At 42.3% G+C, this 22,027-nt stretch overlaps 1 protein-coding gene across 4 annotated transcripts in view; it reads left to right on the forward strand.

Annotated features, from left to right (window-relative positions):
• kirrel1b (kirre like nephrin family adhesion molecule 1b) overlaps positions 1 to 22,027 on the forward strand; it is a 106,863-nt gene that overhangs the window by 71,496 nt on the left and 13,340 nt on the right. For all 4 annotated transcript variants that reach the window (XM_061731876.1, XM_061731877.1, XM_061731878.1 and 1 more), the window contains exons 5-12: positions 4,063 to 4,213; positions 4,570 to 4,675; positions 5,309 to 5,457; positions 7,942 to 8,069; positions 8,517 to 8,643; positions 12,589 to 12,689; positions 16,471 to 16,687; positions 18,843 to 18,950. In XM_061731876.1, the coding sequence (XP_061587860.1) occupies positions 4,063 to 4,213; positions 4,570 to 4,675; positions 5,309 to 5,457; positions 7,942 to 8,069; positions 8,517 to 8,643; positions 12,589 to 12,689; positions 16,471 to 16,687; positions 18,843 to 18,950 (1,087 nt within the window). The remainder of the gene's footprint in view (positions 1 to 4,062; positions 4,214 to 4,569; positions 4,676 to 5,308; positions 5,458 to 7,941; positions 8,070 to 8,516; positions 8,644 to 12,588; positions 12,690 to 16,470; positions 16,688 to 18,842; positions 18,951 to 22,027) is intronic.

Here is a 22,027-nt window from a genome sequence, read left to right on the forward strand (position 1 = left end):
CAACCACCATATGAATATGTGCCTTTAAATAAGATACAGGCGGATAATCAATTAACAGAAAATGAATTTCCCATGGTTGCGTGTATAAACATTGTTTATTTATTACACTGTTACGCCTCCGTATGAGGCCCTGCTGTGTGTAAGTGGGGTTGAATAAAACCGACAGAGTTGGAATGAACTGGCTGTGTGAATGAGATAATGAAATGTTGAAATAATGAAAATTTACCACAGAACAAATACAGGTAATGACTAACTAACAGCTAATTAGCCAAAAAGTAAAAGAGTAGTGTTTTATTGTTTGTTAATCATGAATTATTGTATGTATAGTCTGTATTAGATGTTCAGCACCTCGCAGAATCAGTGTGCAGGTTTAGCATTTTGAGAATATGTACAGCTTTCTAACATTTCATAACAGTTTTTGGAAGAAGTAGTGAACTTATTCAGCAGTCAGCATATTCCCCTGCTTCCTGTCTGTCTGTGGATGAATTTTCCAAGCATACCTTCTCCCATCATGCCTTAGTGATGCCTTCGAAGTACCTCATCCTTTTTGATCTTGGAAGATTTAAAAAGAGATTATTTTTTTATTGTACCAAATGCAGTGAAAATTGAGTCTTTCAAAATGATTACCCCCCAAACGACCCAACCCCCCCTCCCCTTCAAATCACCCCTGAAAAATCAATCAACATTCGAAACCTCACTTAAAGGACTCCATGAGCAAAGGTTGTGCCACTTCAACGCTTGGTTGAGAGAGGCTGCTCTTAAATTCTTAAAAGAATTAGAAAAATAGTGAGAAATGAATCCATGGGCGTCCGTGAAAATGATTGTTGCTGAACTTACGTTCGGGCGCTTCATCGGTGGTTTTTGAGGTTAGTTGGCAAGAAGAATTCCACTGCCTAGACAGCAGCACATCAAAGTCGGACCTTGAACATCTGACACATTGAAAATGAGTTTTGATAGTCTGTCCTTTGGTCTGGTGATGATGTTAGATTCTACTTTTGTTTGACGAATGACAGGAAAGACTTTCAACCCCCCAAAAAACAGTTCCCACAGTGAAACACGGGGGTGGGAGCATAATACTGTGGGGCTGCTTTGCTACTTCAGGCTCTGGGAACCTTGTTTACATGCAAGGAATCATGAAAATAGAGGATTATATTGATAATTTGAGGAATATTGTAAAAATGATTATTTTCCCAGGATGCATAAAATGGCTCATGGAGAATCTCAACAGTGATCATCATGCTATCCTCAGATGAAGGTATCATTTATTAAACGTTAACTTCCGTGATGCAGCGGGGGACTGAACACCGCTGCTGGTGGAGGCTTTGAAAATGTCTGAAATCTTTCGGCATATACCAGCCTCATCTTCTAGTGTCTTCTTTTTGTTGATACTGTCTTTCTCTCCAGCCCTCCTCTTTTTTTTCGACCCCTAGTACGACCAACGCTACCTCATCCCTCAGTCTTGGTGACAGCATTTTTGTCTTGGTCTTAAGGCTGGATTATGGTTCTGCATGAAATCGACGCCGAGCGTGCACCGCAAGTTGCGCCACAATGAGCACCCCACGGCGCACGCCACGTCGTGCCTGACGTGCACCTCCCAAAAATTGTAACTACGCGTCAAGAGGTCGCAGACCAGACGCAGACCGAGAGGGCTGTGATCGGTTTGCTTGGTAGTAACGCATTTCTGGTTCCGGTTCGTGAAGCAGTCGTGAACTCTCAGCGCTTTTTTCTTAGAGTGTGTGTGATTTCTTTTGTTTTGGTTTTTTGCACAATAGTTGTCTTTATGTCTTTGATTCACTGTGACCGGAAAAGTCGGATAAACCATTCAGGAAAAGAACGCACCCCCCTAGCGCTCTCGGGGGGTATTGCACCGCAGCGAAATGGAGTGACAGAGAAGTCCAAAGGGTTCACGACGGCGTCACGGCAGCGGCTTGTGCTCTGCATTGGTGTAGCGCAAAACCATAATCCAGGCTTTACTGGATCTCAGTGCTGCGTTTCGACGCAGTTGACCATAACATCTTGATAGACCAGTTGAAGAACTGGGTGAGACTTCCTGGCACAGCACTTGCCTGGTTGGAGTCCCATCTAAAAGACAGGGACTATTTTGTGTCTTTAGGTTACTAGAAATTGGAGTTAACAAAAACAACATGTGGAGTTCCTCAAGGTTCAATTCTGGGGTTGCTGATGTTTAACATCTAATATGGTTTCACTTTCTGAAATTATGAAAAAAAACTAAATGTGTTACCATAACTACGCAGATGACACACAAATCTATATAACCATCTCGCCAGGAGACTATAATCCAATTCAAACATTGATCAAATACATTGATCAAATTAAAGAGTTGATGTGCCAGAATTTTCTTCAGTTAAATGAAGACAAAACAGAAATTAATAGTATTTGGAGCCAAGGAAGAAAGATTAAAAGTCAGCACACAGCTTCAAGCAGTGAAACTACAAACAACAAGCCAAAAATCTGGGTGTGGTTTTGGACTCAGACCTGAATTTTAACAGCCACATTAAGACAGTAGTGAAGTCAGCCTATTATCACCTAAAGAACTTATCAAGGATTAAAGGACTGATGTCTCAGCAGGACTTAGAAAACTTGTCCATGCCTTTCTTTTCAGTAGACTGGACTATTGTAACGCTGTTCTCACGGGCCTCCCAAAAAAATCCATCAACCAGCTGCAGTTAGTCAAGAACGCTGCTGCCCGAGTCCTCACTGAGACTAAGAGAGTGGACCATATAACTCCTCATCCGTTCATAGATCTTTACACTGGCTTCCTGTCTGTCACATAATAGATTTTAGAATCCTGCTGTAGGTTTATTAATCTTTGAATGGGCTAGGACCAAAACACATCTCTGATATCTCGGACCATTATGAACCAACCGGAACCCTCAGGTCGTCAGGGTCATGCCAGTCTGTTTGCTCCTCACCTGTGGAACTACTGTAACTCCCAGAATCTATCAGGGCTGCTGAAACTCTCAGTTGCTTTAAGTCAAGGCTGAAAATCTTTTTATTTACTGCTGCATTTCAGTACTCTCCCATAATGCACTACAACCATTATTTCATACATCTCATTTGTTGATATTTTTTTTAACATATGTCTGGCTGTCTTTAATTTATGCTTTTAAACTCTAAATATTTTTTTGTAGAGTACTTTAAATTGGCTTGTACATGAAATGTGCTTCCCATATAAATTTGCTTTGCCTTCACTTGTAGCCAGTCCTACTTGTTTTTTAAAAACTAAGCAAAGATGTCCAGTCTCCTGCTTTTCAAGATGTTTAGGATTAGCGTGACCTGAATGACTGAGGACAGGTGCGGGCGGAGTTTTACTGACCTAAGAAAACCCTTTCTCTTCACATACAGGCAGGAGCTGCACATGTTGGTGCTCTTTCTCCTTCATTCAGACAACACTGGATCCTGTTTTGTCTCCTACACACATGAAATGATGCCTGCAAGCACAGACACTCATAGACACACACACACACTCATGCTTTAATATGCACACAGAATCAGCAGCAAACACTGACTCACACACTCTGCCACAGATGTTTTCACATTTCTCACAGCCAGTTTCATGCCCTTCACACATGCTCATACATATTACATACTGCTCTGTTATTACTGTGTTACTGACCACGCTTTCATGTTGCACTGAAAGCTGTGCACTCATTTCTTGACAGATTTGTTAGCTGCATTTCGAAACAGCCCACCTTCTGAATTTCAGAAAAACAGGGTTCATATAGATCAGGCAAGGTTTCATTTCTTTTCATGACCTCAACTGAGCATTTTTTTCAATTATTAATTCATCCATCAGTAATTTTCTTCTTTATTCCCGTCTACCGCCCACACAGAGTTCTGCAAGGGTGTTTTTTTCATATTTTTCAAAGCGCTAATTCTTGTCATTCTTCCTGTTTTCCTCCTTGTCTCATGTCCTAATTACCGCGTACACTCCACCATCGTCTGATCTTTCTCTGTCGGTTCTCCTCCTTAACTTCCACTCTTCCTTCTGCCTTCATGACGTTTCTCCTTTCCCTCCCGTTTATTTGCATTGCCGAACAGGAAGTGCTTCCAGACAGAAAGAGAGTGACAACCAGGAGCTACCTGCACATCACTCCAGTCGACACTGACAGCGGCAGCAACTTCACCTGCGTGGCCACTAATCCAGCAGTACCGATGGGCAAACGGGCCACCATCACCCTCAACGTCCATCGTATGTAAACCCCTCTTTCTCTACGAGACTGTTAACGTTCAGAGATGACCCGATGTGGTGAACACATGTTGATACACTTCACAATTAGTCTTTAATATGAATTAGTTGCACCTCTCTGGCTGAATTATATCAACACTGTAGCCTTTTGTCGTGAAAGGCTCCATATTTGCTTAGTAAAATCAAGGTGGTGAGCTATTTTTATGGAGGCAATTTGTAATATATATACAAATTCAGGGATTTTGTTAGTTATCAAACCAATGTGCATTTTAAAAAGGCAACAGAGGAAGGATTCAGAACAATCAATCTTGGAAACCACATTGTTTATCTTCACTGAATTTGACTCTCTCCCTGTGCAGACCCCCCCACGGTGACCCTGTCCATCGAGCCCCGGTCCGTCCTGGAGGGTGAGAGAGTCACCTTCACCTGCCAGGCCACCGCCAACCCTCCCATCATGGGCTTCAGGTCTGGAAAACCCCAAATGTGTTTACGCCGTATGGCTTTAAGTGCAGCTCAAGACGTGAGGAAGGTTTTGATCCAAGTCCTGCAGTGCAACATTAGGAGCCTGATCAGATGATCAATGCCTATGGGTTTTCTTTCATTTCTACCAATCTACTCTCATCCACCCTTCGGAGCAGCTCCTGAATCGTAATTTGTGCTTAGAGAACGGAATTGGTGAAAGTATTGAACATTTGTGTGGCTAAACACTGACTTTCATCGTAAGCGACAGCTCCAAAGCACTGAAACTGCAAAAACGCTGGTTTTAATCTGAGGTTTGAGACTCCATCAGTCGTTCCCATGTGGGAGCACTGCCAGATACTTAGACACCAGACTTAGTGAGCGCGCATTAAAATGTCTCTAATAGTTATATGATTTTCAGAGAGATAAAGTGTCTGGTTAAACAGCATATGGATAACATCAGAATTCTGGCAGCCATGCATAAAAAAAATATATTTCCAATGGTGACATAAAAACAGCCATTTAGCAGTGGAAATTAATTGAAATCATTTGGATCTGCACAGAAACATATTTTGTTTCTCAAGCCTCTTGCTGACAATGATTCAGAAGCTAAATGATGTTGCTGTGCTGCTCCATCAGGTGGGCTAAAGGAGGCGTGCTGCTGGAGGGGGCCAGGGAGAGTGTGTTTGTCACCACGGCCGACCACTCCTTCTTCACGGAGCCCGTGTCCTGTCAGGTGTTCAACGCAGTGGGAAACACCAACGTCAGCATCCTCGTGGACGTGCACTGTGAGTACAAGCTTTCCTGAGCTGAGTGGGACTGCAATAGGTTGTTTTTCTTATTTTTCTAAACCAGAAGGTTGGTGTCGTCACTACACAAACTATATTCACTGTACTTGTGGATGAAAAACCTGTTTATAAAATAATGTCCATGACACACTTAAGTCAGCACGTTTACATGCAATAGAAAGTTGAATTGTTGCCTTAATCTGACCGATATCGAATTTTTAAAAGCCATATATACACCTTAACCGGGCCGAACTGAAGCCCTTAAGATCTAGCTGTTAGTGCAAGATAATGCGTCCTAATTCAAATTTTTTTGCCATGTATAAGCAACCCACGCTTAGCCGAGCTACTGACTGCCCCGGGACTCCCCTTTCCGGGAGTGACGACATCGCAAAAAGCCTATATCAACACAGTAGGAGAAGAAGAAGACGAACAACAAAGAAGGAAGTGGAAGAACGCTAACACAAAAAAGTGCTTGTGGCGCCACCTAGAGTCGCGGAGTCGAACGCACCTCACTCAATAATCGATTGTCTTCTTGCGCATGTATACTTGGATTTCTCAGAAACTCCAGTTCAATCCTTAGCTAGATTGTTGCCAATAGCTAGATTTAGCTATAAATGTCATATGTGGAAAGAATCAAAAAACCTTACATCTACTATGTCATATATTTCAACCTCTCCTGGTCCAAGCAGTCATCAGTCATGAAACCTGCCACAATAGTCCCGCCTGATGATGACGGCCCTGTTGTCCTCACACCCATAAACAAGAAGTGTTTGGAGAGGCTGGTTCTCAAGAACATCAAGGACGGTCTCCCCCTCACACTTGAACCCATCAACATATCCACAGAGGGCGCCATCGCCATAGCTCTGCAAGCTGTACTGAAACATCTGGAGCAACAACAGAGCTATGCCAGGATGCAACACCCTAATCCCCCACATCTTCATTACCAAACTGAGCACCCTGGGCCTCCCCCCTCTCACCTGCACCTGGCTCAGAGATTTTCTGACCATCCGACCCCAGACTGTGAGATTTGGCCCCCACCTCTCCTCCACCCGCACACTGAGCAGGGCTTGGTGCTGAGCCTCCTCCTGTACCATCCCTGCACCCACCACTTCAGCTCAGTCAACAAAAAGAACATTATCGTCAAATTTGCTGACGACACCACTGTAGTTGGACGGATTCCGAGGGAGACAAGTCGGCTTATAGAGACGAGGTGCAGAGGCTGCTCAGACAACAGTCTGACAAAGGAAATCATCATAGACTTCAGGAGGAACAGAACTGTCCCACTCCCCCTATTCATCAAGGACGAGCTTGTTGAGAGAGTCCACACGTTCAGTTTCCTGGGAGTCCAGATCACTGATGACTTTCTCCTGGACACACAACACCATAGTTGTCATAAAAAAGGCTCAGCAGCGTCTACACTTCCCGAGAGTCCCCAGGAGGAACAATGTGGACAGTAAGCTGCTGCTGGCCGTTAAGAGCCTGCTGACGTACCGAGTCTCCACCTGGTACGGGAGCTGCACTGATACTTCAGTCACAACAACACCGAGGATCACTGGCTGTCCTCTCCCCTCCCTGATGGACATCTACTCCACCCGGTGCCTTAGCAGAGCTCGCAGCATCACCAAGTACAGCTCACATCCCAGTCCTCAGCTGTTTGAGCTGTCGCCGCCTGGCAGGCGCTACACAAACTTAAAAGCAAGAACAAACAGACTGAGGAAAGGTTTCTTTCCAAAAGCCATCAACATCCTGAACAAATACAAGATACACGATGTACACTTAGCATACATTTTTAAAGACTTCATACTTTTTATTTGTATATCATTATTGTGCATATGTGCACTTTTTACTTACTTGTTGTTTTTACCTTAATTGTTTTGCACTGAGCAAAGGAGAAGCTCTACATTTTCATTGTAAAATGTATAATGACAATAAAAGGCATTCAATTCAATTCAAATTCAAAATTAAATTCAATATCATCTAATTATTATTGGAGGGAACCATACGTTTATTACCATAAATAAGCATGCAGTCCTTTCAACTCTAAAAAACAGAACTTTTTCCTTGACTTCAGTTTCTAAACGGTTAAAGGAGCCTGAGGCTCCTTTTAAGAAATGAGACTCTCTAGCGCCACCCTTCGCCACGACGGCCGTCGGGGGTACTGCAGCCAACAGCAAAGCCGGCACGGGAGAAAGGGGAGAACGCGCATGCAGGGTCATTTTACGTCACATCCGCAGGACACCGCAGGAAATTCCGGCCCGGAATTGCAGCACATTTTGCAGCACACAGCCTGTTCAAGGCAACGGAGAGATACACTAGAGGGCTCATTCTTTTTGGTTTGGAACGCTTCATCTGACATAATTACTAGAAAACTTAAAACGTATACGAATTTTTTTCATAAATCCTGCCTCAATCCTGCCTCATGCTCCTTTAAAGATCATGAAGTCTGTGTTAACAGAAGATTTTGATTCTCTTACCGTCTTTCAGTTGGCCCGATTCTAGTGGTGGAGCCCCGGCCGGTCACCGTGGATGTGGACTCTGATGTCACTCTGAACTGCAAGTGGTCAGGAAACCCTCCCCTCACCCTCACCTGGACCAAGAAAGGCTCCAGCATGGTGAGGAAAAACAACCACCAGTCCCTGACTTATTAAAAGGAATATCACACATTCATGTCTGTCTAAAGAGTGGCGTCAATAAAATTCCTGTTTTTAAGAAATGCAGCGAAAAGGAGAACAGCCCTTGTGGAGATAATTGCATCCATATAATGTTATCAAACATATCTTTAATAGCCAGACTTCATAAATGTTTGCTCAGTTGTAAAGCCAGCGATTAGTGGCGAGGCTCGTAAACCTTTAATTCGTGCCTAACCAGTTTGGAAAGGCTTGAGGAAAAGAAAACTAATGGAGCCTTCTGAGTAAACCAACATGTTATATGAATTACATATTGCTGTCTCTCCCTCCATCATTTTCTTTAGCAAGTCTCCTTTCTTTTATACCTCTCACAATCACAATCAGGCATTTCTCTTGTTCACACGTCCGTATGTCTGTGTCCTGTATCTCCAGGTGCTCAGCAACAACAACCAGCTGCATCTGAAGTCAGTGGGCCAGTCTGATGCCGGCCAGTACGTCTGCAAGGCCATCGTTCCTCGTATCGGAGTGGGAGAGACTGAGGTTACGCTCACTGTCAATGGTCAGTTCCTATCCCCTCGCTGCTTATAATTACAGTGCTGATGTTAGAAATCTGTACGGCGAGTCTTGACAACACACCGACCTCTGTAATGTGCTCGAACTGGCATCATTCTGTCAGCATGTCGCCATGATTATGGACTTTCAGGAGCTTCTTGTGAGACAGATATCAACAGGCTGGCTGCCTGCTTCCTCCTCAGAGATACAGTATATCAAAAGATCAGAATGGACTCATGTGAGAGGAAGAAAGAACTCACAACGACTATACTTTCTTATAGTGAGCTGGGTAATTGTTGCCCAATGTGTGTTGGCATTGCAAAGACATCCAAACACATGCACAAGGATAAACACAGGAACAGTCGTCTTTATTATTCATGTGAACAGTCTTACCAGCCTCAGCGTGCTAGAAGGGAAATACTGAGATTTCTGCATATTACTTTCTACTGGTATGTGTGATCTGTCCAGGCATCACTCCAGAGTATTTCCTGTATTGAAATCTCCTTCTGTGTAGCGGGTGTGTGCACGGGCAACTCAAGACAGAACCCCTGCCCGAGTCTTTGAACAGGCTCTAAATATGCATAGTGAAACCTTGCAGGGGAACATATTTATTTCAGACAACTCAGCCTCATTCATTCCAGTCAGACCCAAACTACAGTAAACTCCAGGAAGAGCGGGTGGATTCCTCCACAATCACCTGATTTACTTACGGCCTGGCGAGCAGACCACGCTTTGTGAGGCTGAATGGTTGTGTGTCTGAGCGGATGATTAGCAGCACAGGAGCACCACAGGGGACTGTACTCTCACCCCTCCTCTTCACGCTGGACACCTTAGACTTCCAGTCCCTGTCGTCTGTAGAAATACTCATATGACTGCGGTTGTGGGCTTTATCAGTGATGGACGAGGGACTGAGAACAGGGAACTGGTGGACTCTTGTAGGATCTCATCTTAAATGTGAACATGACAAAGGAGATTATTGTGAATTTTAGGAGAGCCAGGATTAATAACCCTTTAAGATCCAGCCTGTTTGCCATGGCCATCTGCTTCTCTGCAGTAATTGGGGGACCTTGGAGTGGTTAAGTCAAATAGTGGAGATGGTGGAGGAGTATAAATACATGTATTCACCTGGACAATAGACTGGACTGGCGATACAACGGGGATGCTGTTTATAGTTTTATAGTTTATAGTTTATAGCTGTTTGAAGCTTAGGTCGTTCAGCATTTGTAGGATGATATTGAATATCTTTCATAAGTGTGTCTGGAGAGTTCAATCACATCTGCAGTCATCTGTTTGGGGAGCAGCGTCACAGCCAGTGACTTAAAGCTACCTTTGTTCTGGATCCTGACTAAGAGAAGGAGGATACTTCCTAAAATCAAGTCTCCTTTTCACAACACAGTGATGCAGCATCAGTGTCTTCAGTCAGGTTTCTTCAGATCCACTGCAACACAGGAGATCCTTCTCGACCACAGCATCAAACCTCTACAATGACTTGCTGAAGAGACCTACATCATAAAAACTATTTCAAGAATGAATTTCCCTTTGGGGATTGAATTAAATTGAATTGATTTGAATTTAATTTAACTGAGAAATAAAGAAATAGTAAAAATCATATAATTTTTCTCACCTAAGCTGACTAAAAGGTTAGACTTTAGTGTAAAAGTGATCCCAGAGTAAAACAAGAGAAAGGAATGTCAAAGTTTCTCTTTAAATCTAATTTTACAGAGAAATAACAAATTATTATCATGTCTCCTCCACTGAAAGCTGGAAATTTGTTGACTTGTAGAACAAAAGCTTCGTGCAGTTGAATCCCAGTATTCAACCATCCACTCCATGTTAATAACTGACCTCAAACCATGATGCATGTTCTCAGCGGAGCTATTTATACTTGAGCAGAACAAAGTCACTGTTTATAACATCAGCCGGCGCAGCACGGCTAATAGTGTATGACAGCTTTTGCTGGGTTGAAACATCATTTGACACTTGGTTAAACATTGTCCTGCTACAGATACTTATGACATCGCTTTGGATTTATAGCTCGGCCTCAGTTTTCTCCTGCTGGTATCGCAGCTGCTCAACTGCCCTCATGCATCATACATGATCAAGCTTTTGCATGCGTTAATTACACTCCTCACAGCAGTGGAGCTGCGTCTCTGTAACTTTTATTTAGCCTCATCTCGTCGCTCACGAGGACGCCGCTATCACACGGTCGCTGTGTTGAAGTTGTTCCGCTCACTCTCATGGAGAGTGACAGCGGCGCTGTCAGCAGCTTTTCAGTGACTTTGCCGCAGCAGACTGGTTCGTCTCGCTTATTGTTGTATCAACATTTTTCACCCATGTAAGAAACTTCAGGCCCTTAATCCACAACGTAATGAAGCCTCATATGCTTCAGCTTTCAAAGGTGTCACAGTTAAACTCTTGTCCCTAATTTAGATGCAAAATGTTTTTAGGCTACTGGTTGAAAAAATATATTTCAGATTCAGCTGCAGCACAAAGATCTGCATTCACAGCGAATCGACGTGATCTTAACTGTGATTTATGATCATGTTAAAGGTTCAACCCTCTCCTGTAAATTACCATTCAAAGGTGAAGCGTGAGATGTAAAATTTGCAACAATGACATAAATATTGAAGGTATCCTGTTGTATACGGGAGAGGAAAACAGGAGTCAAATGGAGGATTTGGGTAAAAAAACACAAGACTTGAAGGAATTTTTGACGGAAATACAATCGAAACACATACAGAACTCGGTCTGTGGAATAATCACTAAAATCACTAACTACATCAGGGATGGGATCAGCGATAACGGGCTGAAGAGAGGCTGAGCCGAGGCAAGAAAACAAAAACGGGATCAGTGAACTTGCAGCAATAATCTGAGTCAAAGTTTCTAGTTCTCATGAGTTACACCGATGAAGGTTACAATGGGCTAGAGCAGGGCCGGAGATGATGGATCATGAATGTCAGGCTTACCAGCGGCTCAGACAGATGCCCCGCCTTCAGAAAGGCAGAGAGACTCACAGGTATGAGGGAGAACAAGCAAGAAAGCAGGAAGGGGCGGTTAATTATTCATTACAACACTATGATAATCGTTTTAACCAGCCAAAAAAAAAAAAAACCTCCTGGAAAGATCACCCAGTCAACATTTAATAGCCCTGCTTCCCACCACATACACTTAAAACAGCCTTTTCTGTCCGGCGCAGGCGTTTACATTCAATAAAGAAAATAAAAGCCTTGACACATTGAATGCAGTGTGATTCAGGACTGATGGTGGTTAAATGTTAGCACAGATGGCTAAACATATATGGACGTGTAACCCCCTGAGGAAACACTGATGTGAGAAGCAGTAATTGACTTGCTGTGCAAGCGTGTTTTAGGGAATGATTATGCTCTGGCACGCCGGCTTGATGTGATGCAGTTGCAAGCGGGAATCATGCAATAGTATCAGAAGATTTGAAAATGTAATTAGCTCCTTAGTTGCTATGAACAAGCAGGGACAATCCAGTAACACATTACTTTTAAGAGCCTTTTTTTCTGCTTTTCTGCTTTTGGTTTTCCACGTTTGAGGTCCGCTTTCTTCAATGACCTCAGCCTGTTCAGGGTCGCAGGGTTCTGGAGTTTGTCCCGGCTGGCCGAGGCTGCGTAGACCAGACAAGCTGCCACTCAATCACGAGCCCTTTTTAAGTTCATTGTTATGTATAAAAATTAAATACAGAAGCAGCAGATTTTACACTGGCAGATTAAGTGTAAAACCATTGCAGTTATTCTACATTTTCTTTACTCCAGTGTAATCAGATGTTGGGTAAAACATCTATACTGTTGAATAAATGACATATGCAACCCGAAATACAGTAAAATGCCTCTCTGTCTGTTAATGGTGTTATACCTAAGTTATTACTCTTATAACTGCCTTTTTGTTCAGTAATCCTTTCTGTGCCCTGTCCTGTCACCCCCCTCAGGCCCTCCTATCATCTCCAGTGATTCAGTCCAGTACGCTGTCAGAGGGGAGCGGGGAGAGATCAAGTGTTACATCGCCAGCACCCCTCCGCCTGATAAGATTGTAAGTCCATCCTTGGAAGTGGTAATCTGCTTCGGAGCTGTTTGACCTTTTCAGATTGCATCTGCCCCAGACGAGATCCCGATAACGGTTCTTTGTCCACCTGGAGAACGGTTTCCCTCTTCAGCTTGTGTCACACGGGCTGAAAGACAAGCGGGGCCGACGGTGCTCTCCAAGTGTGTCATGAGAGCAATCTGTTCATCCTCTGTGGTGGAAGCTGTGACTCATCCAAATCAGCAGCCGCACCGTTTGGGTGAAACCAAAGAGAAGAGCCGCGCTGTGCACGGGATCCTGTCAGACGCTGATCTGAGTCCAGCCAAAGAGATCCTAGAAAACCCTGAACACGGCGTCTTCTGTTGCTGAAATAGATTATTAACAATTTCATGTTTGAATGCTCCAGGGTGAAGGTATTAAATCTTGAAGCAAATGTTGTCTAATGGTGGAAAGCCCATATTGTTTTAATCTCCACAATTGTGTGACAAATCTTTGCAGTGACTCCAGGTAATTTATTTGCCCCAAATCTTTTCTGCTGTTAGAGCAACAGCCTGGGGGGAACGTAATGACCTCTTGCAGTCGCTTTTCATCCTCAAATTGTTATAGGTGGGTGCAATTCATCGATGTGTCGATGCATTGCGATGCGTCACGTGACGATTTGGAATCGATTAATTTAAAAAAAAATGTTGTTGTTTTTTTTAAGTTATCCTATCCAGATTCCAGACTGAATAAGCTGCTGAATCATTTCATTTTCAAGAATGCACATTTCTTATTGTTCACTTGAAATATGACAGATATGTTTACACTCTAACAACACACATTAAGTAAATAACAAGGTTTTTTGAACATGTATTCAAATGTTCAAAAATCCTTGTTATTTACTTAATGAGTGTTGTTAGAGGAACTGAGTTAATTGATTGGCTATTTATTTACAAATGTAGCCACAGATGAAGACAAAATCAATCTTGTATGGAAAAAGGCATTAAAAAGGCATTAAAAATCACAATAATCTTGGCACCAATGATCGAATCGAATCGACAATCGTTATAATCGAAGAATTGAAGCTCCAATAATCGAAATCAAATCGAATCGTGAGGTACCCTTGTTTGCACACCCCTACAAATTGTCACCTGATCAAGTGACTTTTGCCACATTTGTGTTAATGTTCATCATGGCTTCATTTAGGCACGAGGCCTGAGACGTAGATACACAGGCTACATCTAAAACATGTCATTGATGGGGGGTTGGAGACTTCTGTACAAGAGCTATGACATCAAGCCTTTCATATATTGTCATATCATCATAGTGGTTCATAATCGAGTGCCAAGCGCACCGTCGTTGCATAAAACATCACATGACCCCTTAAAGCTTATGGAATGATAACAGAAGCAAATTAGCTGCTCAATCTGAGATGAGAAGCATGATACACATGAAAACTCTGCAGGCGTTTATATACAGTATTTAGATAGTGTTCTCGTAACACGTCATTCTGCCATAAACATTCATATCAAGCTGCAGCTGCAGCTCCGATGCTTTTCAGCGGTTGTACGAGGTTGATTTCATGTCTCAGTTACCTTCTGGAGACAAACGTAGAATAAAAACGGTTACCTGAAGGTGACATTTGGAGTATTTTCATATTAAAACAGCAAATAGTAAAAGAACATTTCTTTTGGCTCTTCCAAGTCTTGATATACGTCCCGTTTTCTGATTCGGGGAAGGTTTTATGTCGGCTGCCCGACCCTCCCCCATTTATATGAACTTGGGACCGGCGCTATGAGAACCCATCGGAACCCATCGGGTCTGGGGCAATTTGGGGGTCCTGTTGTCCCGTCCAGGGACACTTCAGCATGGGATGTGACGGTCCTGGGGACGGATCCAGCCCCAGAACTACGTCTCCCATGCTGCAGCTGTTTGTTGGAAAAAATGTCAGGAAGCGTCGTCGAGCTCTTGCCGTCTCACATACTACCATAAAAAAAGACCTAAAGTAAGTTCGGACTCTCATCATGGTTATCTGGTAACAGCTGCTTATTGCTTTACAGTCAATCCCGACCAGCAAGCTCCTTTGCGTTGCTTTATTATTCACCCCAAAGGAAGCTGCAGCGTGTGCGGAGCTGCCTGAGAATCTCACCCCAGTGCCAGTTCCAAAGCGCTATTTTGCCGGGTCAGACCTTGTCACACAGTTTTGCAGTTGCACAATAATACACAAAAGCCCTCGGCTGGTCGTTTATACATGACGCTGACACATTCTTTCATCATCAGATTAACTAAAAGCTTTGAAAAAAAGACATTTACAGTCTTCTTCTGATAGACTCCTCTCAGTATAGAATTATAAACTATAGACAACTCGACTACAGTATGCTTTTATTCTGCTGCATCACACACCCCAAGGCTCCTCCAAACGTGTTCCTTTGAGCTGAAGTGTGACTTTGTGAAGATATATGATTATGACTGTTGGAAGGAGAAAACTCTCATACACTGTCTTACCAGAAGTTTGTAATTGAATTCCTCTCTTAAATCTTATGTGCAGCTTTGTCATTGCAGTATTTTCCCGAAGTCACTGAGTGCAGCACTTGATAAAACCGCAATCGAAGACAAAGTGATTGTTATACAAGTTAGAGCACAATTGGCACGGTATCTGATGAAATACAACAAAATAATAAAAAAAAACCTTAGAAAAGAAAAACACTAGATTGCAGTCAAATAAAAAAAGAGCAAAATATAGAGACATGCATATCAATAAATCTAATAAATCCATTTGAGTTTGAGCGAGACAGAGCGTGGGGGTTCACTAGATTGAAATGGGAGGGAAGAAGATGGAGGGAGAGTAAAATTTTGTACCTTTCAGCGTCAATTATCCAATTGTGCTGCAGCAACATGACAGAAATCAGAGCTTTTAGAGTGCTCAGCCCCCCAGTGTACCGGCAGAGAGCTCGGAGCGTATAATGTGATACGACATTATAGCCTGGGCTTAATGCACGGACATGAGGGTATAAAATATGGAAAACGGTGCTCTCCGTGCGCGAACGCGCACGAGTGTGTGTGTGTATGCAGTGAGGCAATGAAAGACTCAGAGAGAAAGAAATACAAAAGTGCTGCAACATAATTATTGTAAGAGGCCGACTGTGGGGAAAGGAAAAGACGCATATTACAGTAGCACTGAATGAAAAGAGTCGTACAAATGATTTATTTTTTAATTGTCCCTCACTGGAAGGTCTTGCTCCTGTTCACTTTCTTTTTTCTTTTTTTTTTTTTTAAATAGCAGGATCTGTCTATATCTATATTTGATATCAACATGCTCCATATTTTATACCTTCTCAGCAGCATTTAAGTGGCAAAACCTGTTTGTTTGTATTTTTCTTCAAGCTTTTGTTCACTTCCTTCCCCGTGTGTGTCTTCTCTGAGGGTTCTGGTGCATTTACGAGGAATATCTTTCTTTCATATCATGAAAGGTTTCAGCTCAATTTGTTAATAGGCTGCACAAGGCGTGAAAATATAATTAGCTTCACTGAGAATACTTTTAACGAAATCTTTTAACCTCTTCAACTAAAAGTTTGCATCTGTGTGCATTCAGTCTGATGTGGTTATTGAGACAAAGCGGCTTTCGGATTATTGATCCCGAAGAGTAAATTAAAAAAGGGTCGCGATAGTAAAGACTAGAGTTTAGATAAAAATCAGACCCATTAAACATGTTAAAGAATTTTTTTTTTGTCTCAGTGATACAAAGTTACTGTGTTTGTAGAAGACTGATTCAGAAGCTCGGTTTACACATGCCTGCTTTGCTCCTGGACAGGTTTGGGCGTGGAAGGAGAACGTGTGGGAGAAGGAGAAAGGCACGCTGATGGAGAGGTACACCGTGGAGCAGAGCAAGCCCCCCTCCCAGGGCGGCGCCGTTCTCTCCACGCTCACCATCAACAACGTCATGGAGTCGGACTTCCACTCGCCGTACAACTGCACCGCCTGGAACTCCTTCGGGCCCGGGACCATGATCATCACCCTCGAAGAGACAGGTGTGGCACGAAAGAAAGATTTGAACAAGTGGTTCATCCTGATAACTAAATGCCTGGATTCTTAAGTCACACATTTCTGATTGAACACAAAGTATAGAGTTGCACTTAGTGATGCACCGATTGTTTGGTAACCGAAATTGTTCGGCCGAAAATGGCAAAAAAAAACTTTCGGTGTTCGGTGGAATAAGTGGGGAAAAAAAACGAACAATTAATAAAGGCGTTGTAATATAAGGAAATAGACTGGCCGCTCCCGTACCGGTTGCGCACCACAAACATCGATCAAAAAGTAACCGCATAAGAATTTTACCTAACATTCACCAGGAGGTGGAATCAAAACAACATAATGCTGGGAAATTAAAAAATGTTCAGTTTTTTATGTTCAATAAATATTTTCTACCTTGTAATTTTGTAAAATATTTTTTTCTTTGAAAAGCATGCCTAAATCAAATTTATTTGATTTATGCAATGGTGAAAAAATTGGCAAAATAAATGAAAAACTGCGAAGAACCATGTTCGGTATTGTTCGGTATTCGGCCAAGTGTTTATTATTATTTTCGGTTTCGGTTTCGGCCACAAATTTTCAATTCGGTGCATCACTAGTTGCACTAAAACATCATTAAACATAGATGTGTGTTGATATCTGACCTGTAGGTATCTAGTTTAGAGCATTTCTTGGTTTGATTTAGTTATGATAAAGATGTAAAAGTTCTGTTCACAAAGGGCCCAGAGACATTTAGTAACAATAGTATGCATGAAAAGTACCACTGTGCCACCAATTGTTTTTGTTTTGTTCATACCTGCTCAAAAATATGTCTTGTGAAATGGGTCTGGCAGCCCTTCCATTCCCACCGGTGCAGAACGTACCGAACCACAACACGACAGGGACGGGTTTTATACGAAGACTCATGCAGGAGAAATTAGCAGGAGAGCTGCATAATTCCTAATAACACTTGGGATCAACACGGTTTCACAGCAAACCTGACAACAGTCCCGAGAGTTCCTACTCCACTGCATGCCGTTTAGTTTTCACTGATACTGTCATCACTCTTCCTGCTTCCCTTTTTTATCTCAGCTGATTGGTTGTCAGCTGAGCCAAAGTCAAATCTAGAGGAACCAAACTAATGCTTTGTATAAAAAATAAAAAGAAACATTACGGCTGACCAGACGGAGCTGTTTACAGCTGGATGGAAGCAAACAGACGAGTGTGAGCACAATACAGCAAAAAGCTGCATGAATCAAGCAAACATGGGCATCAACGTGGCCGAAGCCTGTCTCTTATAAACAATCTGCATTCTGCACTGATGCCTCAAAGCAAGAATGTTCCTGGCACAATTCCTGATGGGAATCTTTCTGTGTGGCGTTTGCATGATCTCCCTGTGCTCGCAACGTTTCCTCCCACACTCCAGAAAGTGTTGTTCTTTTTAAGTTAAAAGATGCTAAATTACTAGGAGACATCACAACAGGTTGAAATATGCAGATTACTCATGGTTTAAGATGTCTTTTAAAACTTCTCAAGAATGAAATTCAGTAATATTTTCTGTCAAAATGTGACATTTTATGCATTACCTGAGTTGAATGTGCTTCTCTCACGACTCTCTTTGTTCGGGCTCAGCCTGAAAAAGGTCTAGTCTGATGGGAATTGGCAGGAATTGGACACCTTAAACAAAATCATACCCACTAAGCGTTGAAGAAGTTCACCATTTCAGTGCTAAGCTGCTTACAGAAAAACAGTTTACAATAAAAAAACTCTCTGATCCAAGTTATTAAGCGCTGACTTTATCTGGAGGAGGGTGTTGTCAGTCTGTTTTGGATAGATGTTTTCCTGTAAGACCTTGAAATCTCACAGGACAATCAGAAAACCGTTTTTCGGTGCTCAGTCAGGCTCAGCTGTCAGCTCGCAGAGGCCTTCGAAAATCTACCGAAGCATCTTCAAAAGAGGGTTCAGATTTGTCCTCACATGTCCACAGAAAGCATTTTCTCCCTTGTCTGACTGGGATGTCTTATCAGCATAACCAGCCCTCAGATAATCAGCATTACAGCAGCGACTCCAGAGGATTTACTCCGAAACGACACAGCATGAGCGCAGGTTTCTGTAACAATGAGGCAGCAGCTGTCCCTCAACCCCCGACCCTCCTTCTTCTTCTGCTTGTTTCAGATATTGTTCCAGTGGGAATTATCGCTGGCGGTACGGTGGGCTCCTCCATACTGCTGCTTATGCTTCTGATGGCACTCGCCTTCTTCCTCTACCGCCAACGCAAAGGCAGTGAGTGCAAAATGTGTTTTTATTTCTTTCTTTTTGATGTTTGCATAAAGGCCTACACACACACTTATGCTATGTTTCTCTTACTCTTTCATCCTCCCTCCTTCATCTGTCATTTTGCCTTTCCTCGAAAAAGTGACATGTGACATCCATATAGCCAGTAATTCAAATGAGATTAATGAATATTCATATAATATGGCAAACTGCCTCAAAACCCCCACTGCAGTTTTAGTTTCCTTCCAACATTGACTTATATGTGTATATATGTATGTATGTTATATATATATATATATATATATATATATATATATATATATATATATATATATATGTATGTGTGTGTGTGTGTGTGTGTGTGTGTGTGTGTGTGTGTGTGTGTGTGTGTGTGTGTGTGTGTGTGTGTGTGTGTGTGTGTGTGTGTGTGTGTGTGTGTGTGTGTGTGTGTGTGTGTGTGTGTGTGTGTGTGTGTGTATGTATGTATGTATGTATGTATGTATGTATGTATGTATGTATGTATGTATGTATGTATGTATGTATGTATGTATGTATGTATGTATGTATGCATGCATGCATGCATGCATGCATGCATGCATATATATATATATATATATATATATATATATACATATATATATATATACTGTATATATATATATATATATATACTGTATATGTATATATATATATATATATATATATATATACATATACAGTATATATATATATATATATATATATATACAGTATATATATATATGTATATATATATATATATATATATATATATATATATATATATATATATATGTGTGTATATATATATATATATATATATATATATATATATATATATATATATATATATATATATATATGTATATATATATATATATATAGTATATATATGTATATATACATATGTCACTTGTAAAGAAGACAAAGTATGGGCATGAATGACGGACGCATTTTGAAGTGAATAATATTTAAAACATGGATTCCCGTATGTGTTATTTCTATAGCTTACGGCAATCCAATTAGTGCGCACACAGTTCACAAACCACACTTCCACAGAGATCCGGAAACATGTGATGTGTTTCAGTTGTTTAATTTTGAGCGGCTCCACAGCAAATAAAGGGATGGGAAAAGACGGTGAAGGTGACTGGCAGAGTCCCCAGAGGGATTTTCGGAGGATAAGAGTACATTCTCTGGTTCAGAGCCGATAAACACCGCTCCAGAAAAAGATACCGTTTGGAAGCAGAAACTCAAACAAACCTTGTTGTCTCTCCCAATAAACTGTCTCCCTAAGACGCTGCTCAAGACTTGACAGACTGGAATCTTTTCTTTTGAGGTTTCTGGCTGCGTAAGCGCGTTGTTCATGTCAGGAAAAAGTATCGACTGCTCACAGATGACAATAAAGATATTCACTGATATATGAAGCTGAGCTTTTCAGAAAGTACAAGACAAAGTTAGACATAGGTACTTTTTATTGCTCTAAAAGCTACACCTTTGTAGCTGTTAAGACTTGTCCATCATAAAGGAAATAGTCTTTTTGAAAACAAATCCCCTCCATCCTACCGTTTGTAATGTAATTAGACTGAGGCTGGAGTTGAGAGCCACGGATAGGGCATAGATTAGCATGTGACAGAGATTGACAATTAAACGTTTGACTCGACTAAAATGTCTGTAGCTGCTTATTTTAAAGCCAGATTGAACTTTGACAATTCACTTTTATTAATAAGAAAACTTTAAGACGCTTCACGTTTTCAGATATCCATCCATCCATTTTCCGCCGCTTATCTGGAACCGGGTCGCGGGGTCAGCAGTCTCAACAGAGATGCCCAGACTTCCTTCACCCCAGAAACTTCCTCCAGCTCTTCCTCCAGCTCTTCCAGGGGAGTCCGAGGCGTTCCCAGGCCAGCCGAGAGACAAGGGGAGTGGAGCTGGAGTGGCAAACCGGGTTGGTGGTCCCTCTTTTTAAAAAGGGGGACCGGAGAGTGTGCTTCAACTCTAGGGGGATCACACTTCTCAGCCTCCCCGGGAAAGTCTACGCCAGGGTACTGGAGAGGAGATATGAACCCTCTGCAGGGTGCTTGAGGGTTCATGGGAGTTTGCCCAACCAGTCTACATGTGCTTTGTGGATCTGGAGAAGACATTTGACCGTGTCCCTCGTGCCTTTCTGTGGGGGATCAGTGAGTATGGGGTCCGGGGCCCTCTGTTAAGGGCTGTCTCTGTATGATCGGAGCAGGAGTCTGGTTCACATTGCCGGCAGTAGATCAGACTTGTTCCCGGTGCATGTTGGACTCCGGCAGGGCTGCCCTTTGTCACCGGACCTGTTCATAATTTTTATGGACAGGATTTCTAGCGCGTAGCCAGGGGCCGGAGAGGATCCGGTTTGGGAACCTCAGGATTTCATCTCTGCTTTTTGCAGATGATGTTGTCCTGTTGGCTTCATCAGACCGGGACCTTCAGCATGCGCTGGGGCGGTTTGAGGCCGAGTGCGACGCGGCAGGGATGAGAATCAGCACCTCCAAGACCGAGGCCATGGTTCTCCACCGGGAAAGGGTGGCGTGCCTTCTCCGGGTGGGTGGAGAAGTCCTGCCTCAGGTGGAGGAGTTCAAGTATCTCGGGGTCTTGTTCACGACGAGTGAGGGAACGATGGAGCCTGAGATTGACAGATATCCCTCAAAACGATATCCAGAATCTAAGAACAACAAATTATCACTGATTTTCAGGAATGAAATGGTTCATAATCCTTGTATCAGGATCCCAACTATGTGTTGTTAGTATTGAGCAGCCCCTTACTACCATGCATCATATTTGTGACTTCCTCCATTTCTGTAATAAGTTCAGTATTTTTTATGGATTATAATTTTGAGAAAGACTCAATACATGCATATAAAAGAGAAAAACATAAAACCTGACATTTGACTTTTGGTTGGAATTTGTTGTACAATATTTCCAAAATTTCAAGAAAATTGCAAACAAAAAGAGTAAAAAAGCCCCATTGAAGGTAATACTGTTTGTCCTCTTTGGAGCTCTGAAGGAAAGGCGTACAATATTGTTTAAACAGCGTTTGAACT

This window comes from Cololabis saira, chromosome 10, assembly GCF_033807715.1.
Source record: "Cololabis saira isolate AMF1-May2022 chromosome 10, fColSai1.1, whole genome shotgun sequence".
NCBI lineage: Eukaryota > Metazoa > Chordata > Actinopteri > Beloniformes > Belonidae > Cololabis > Cololabis saira.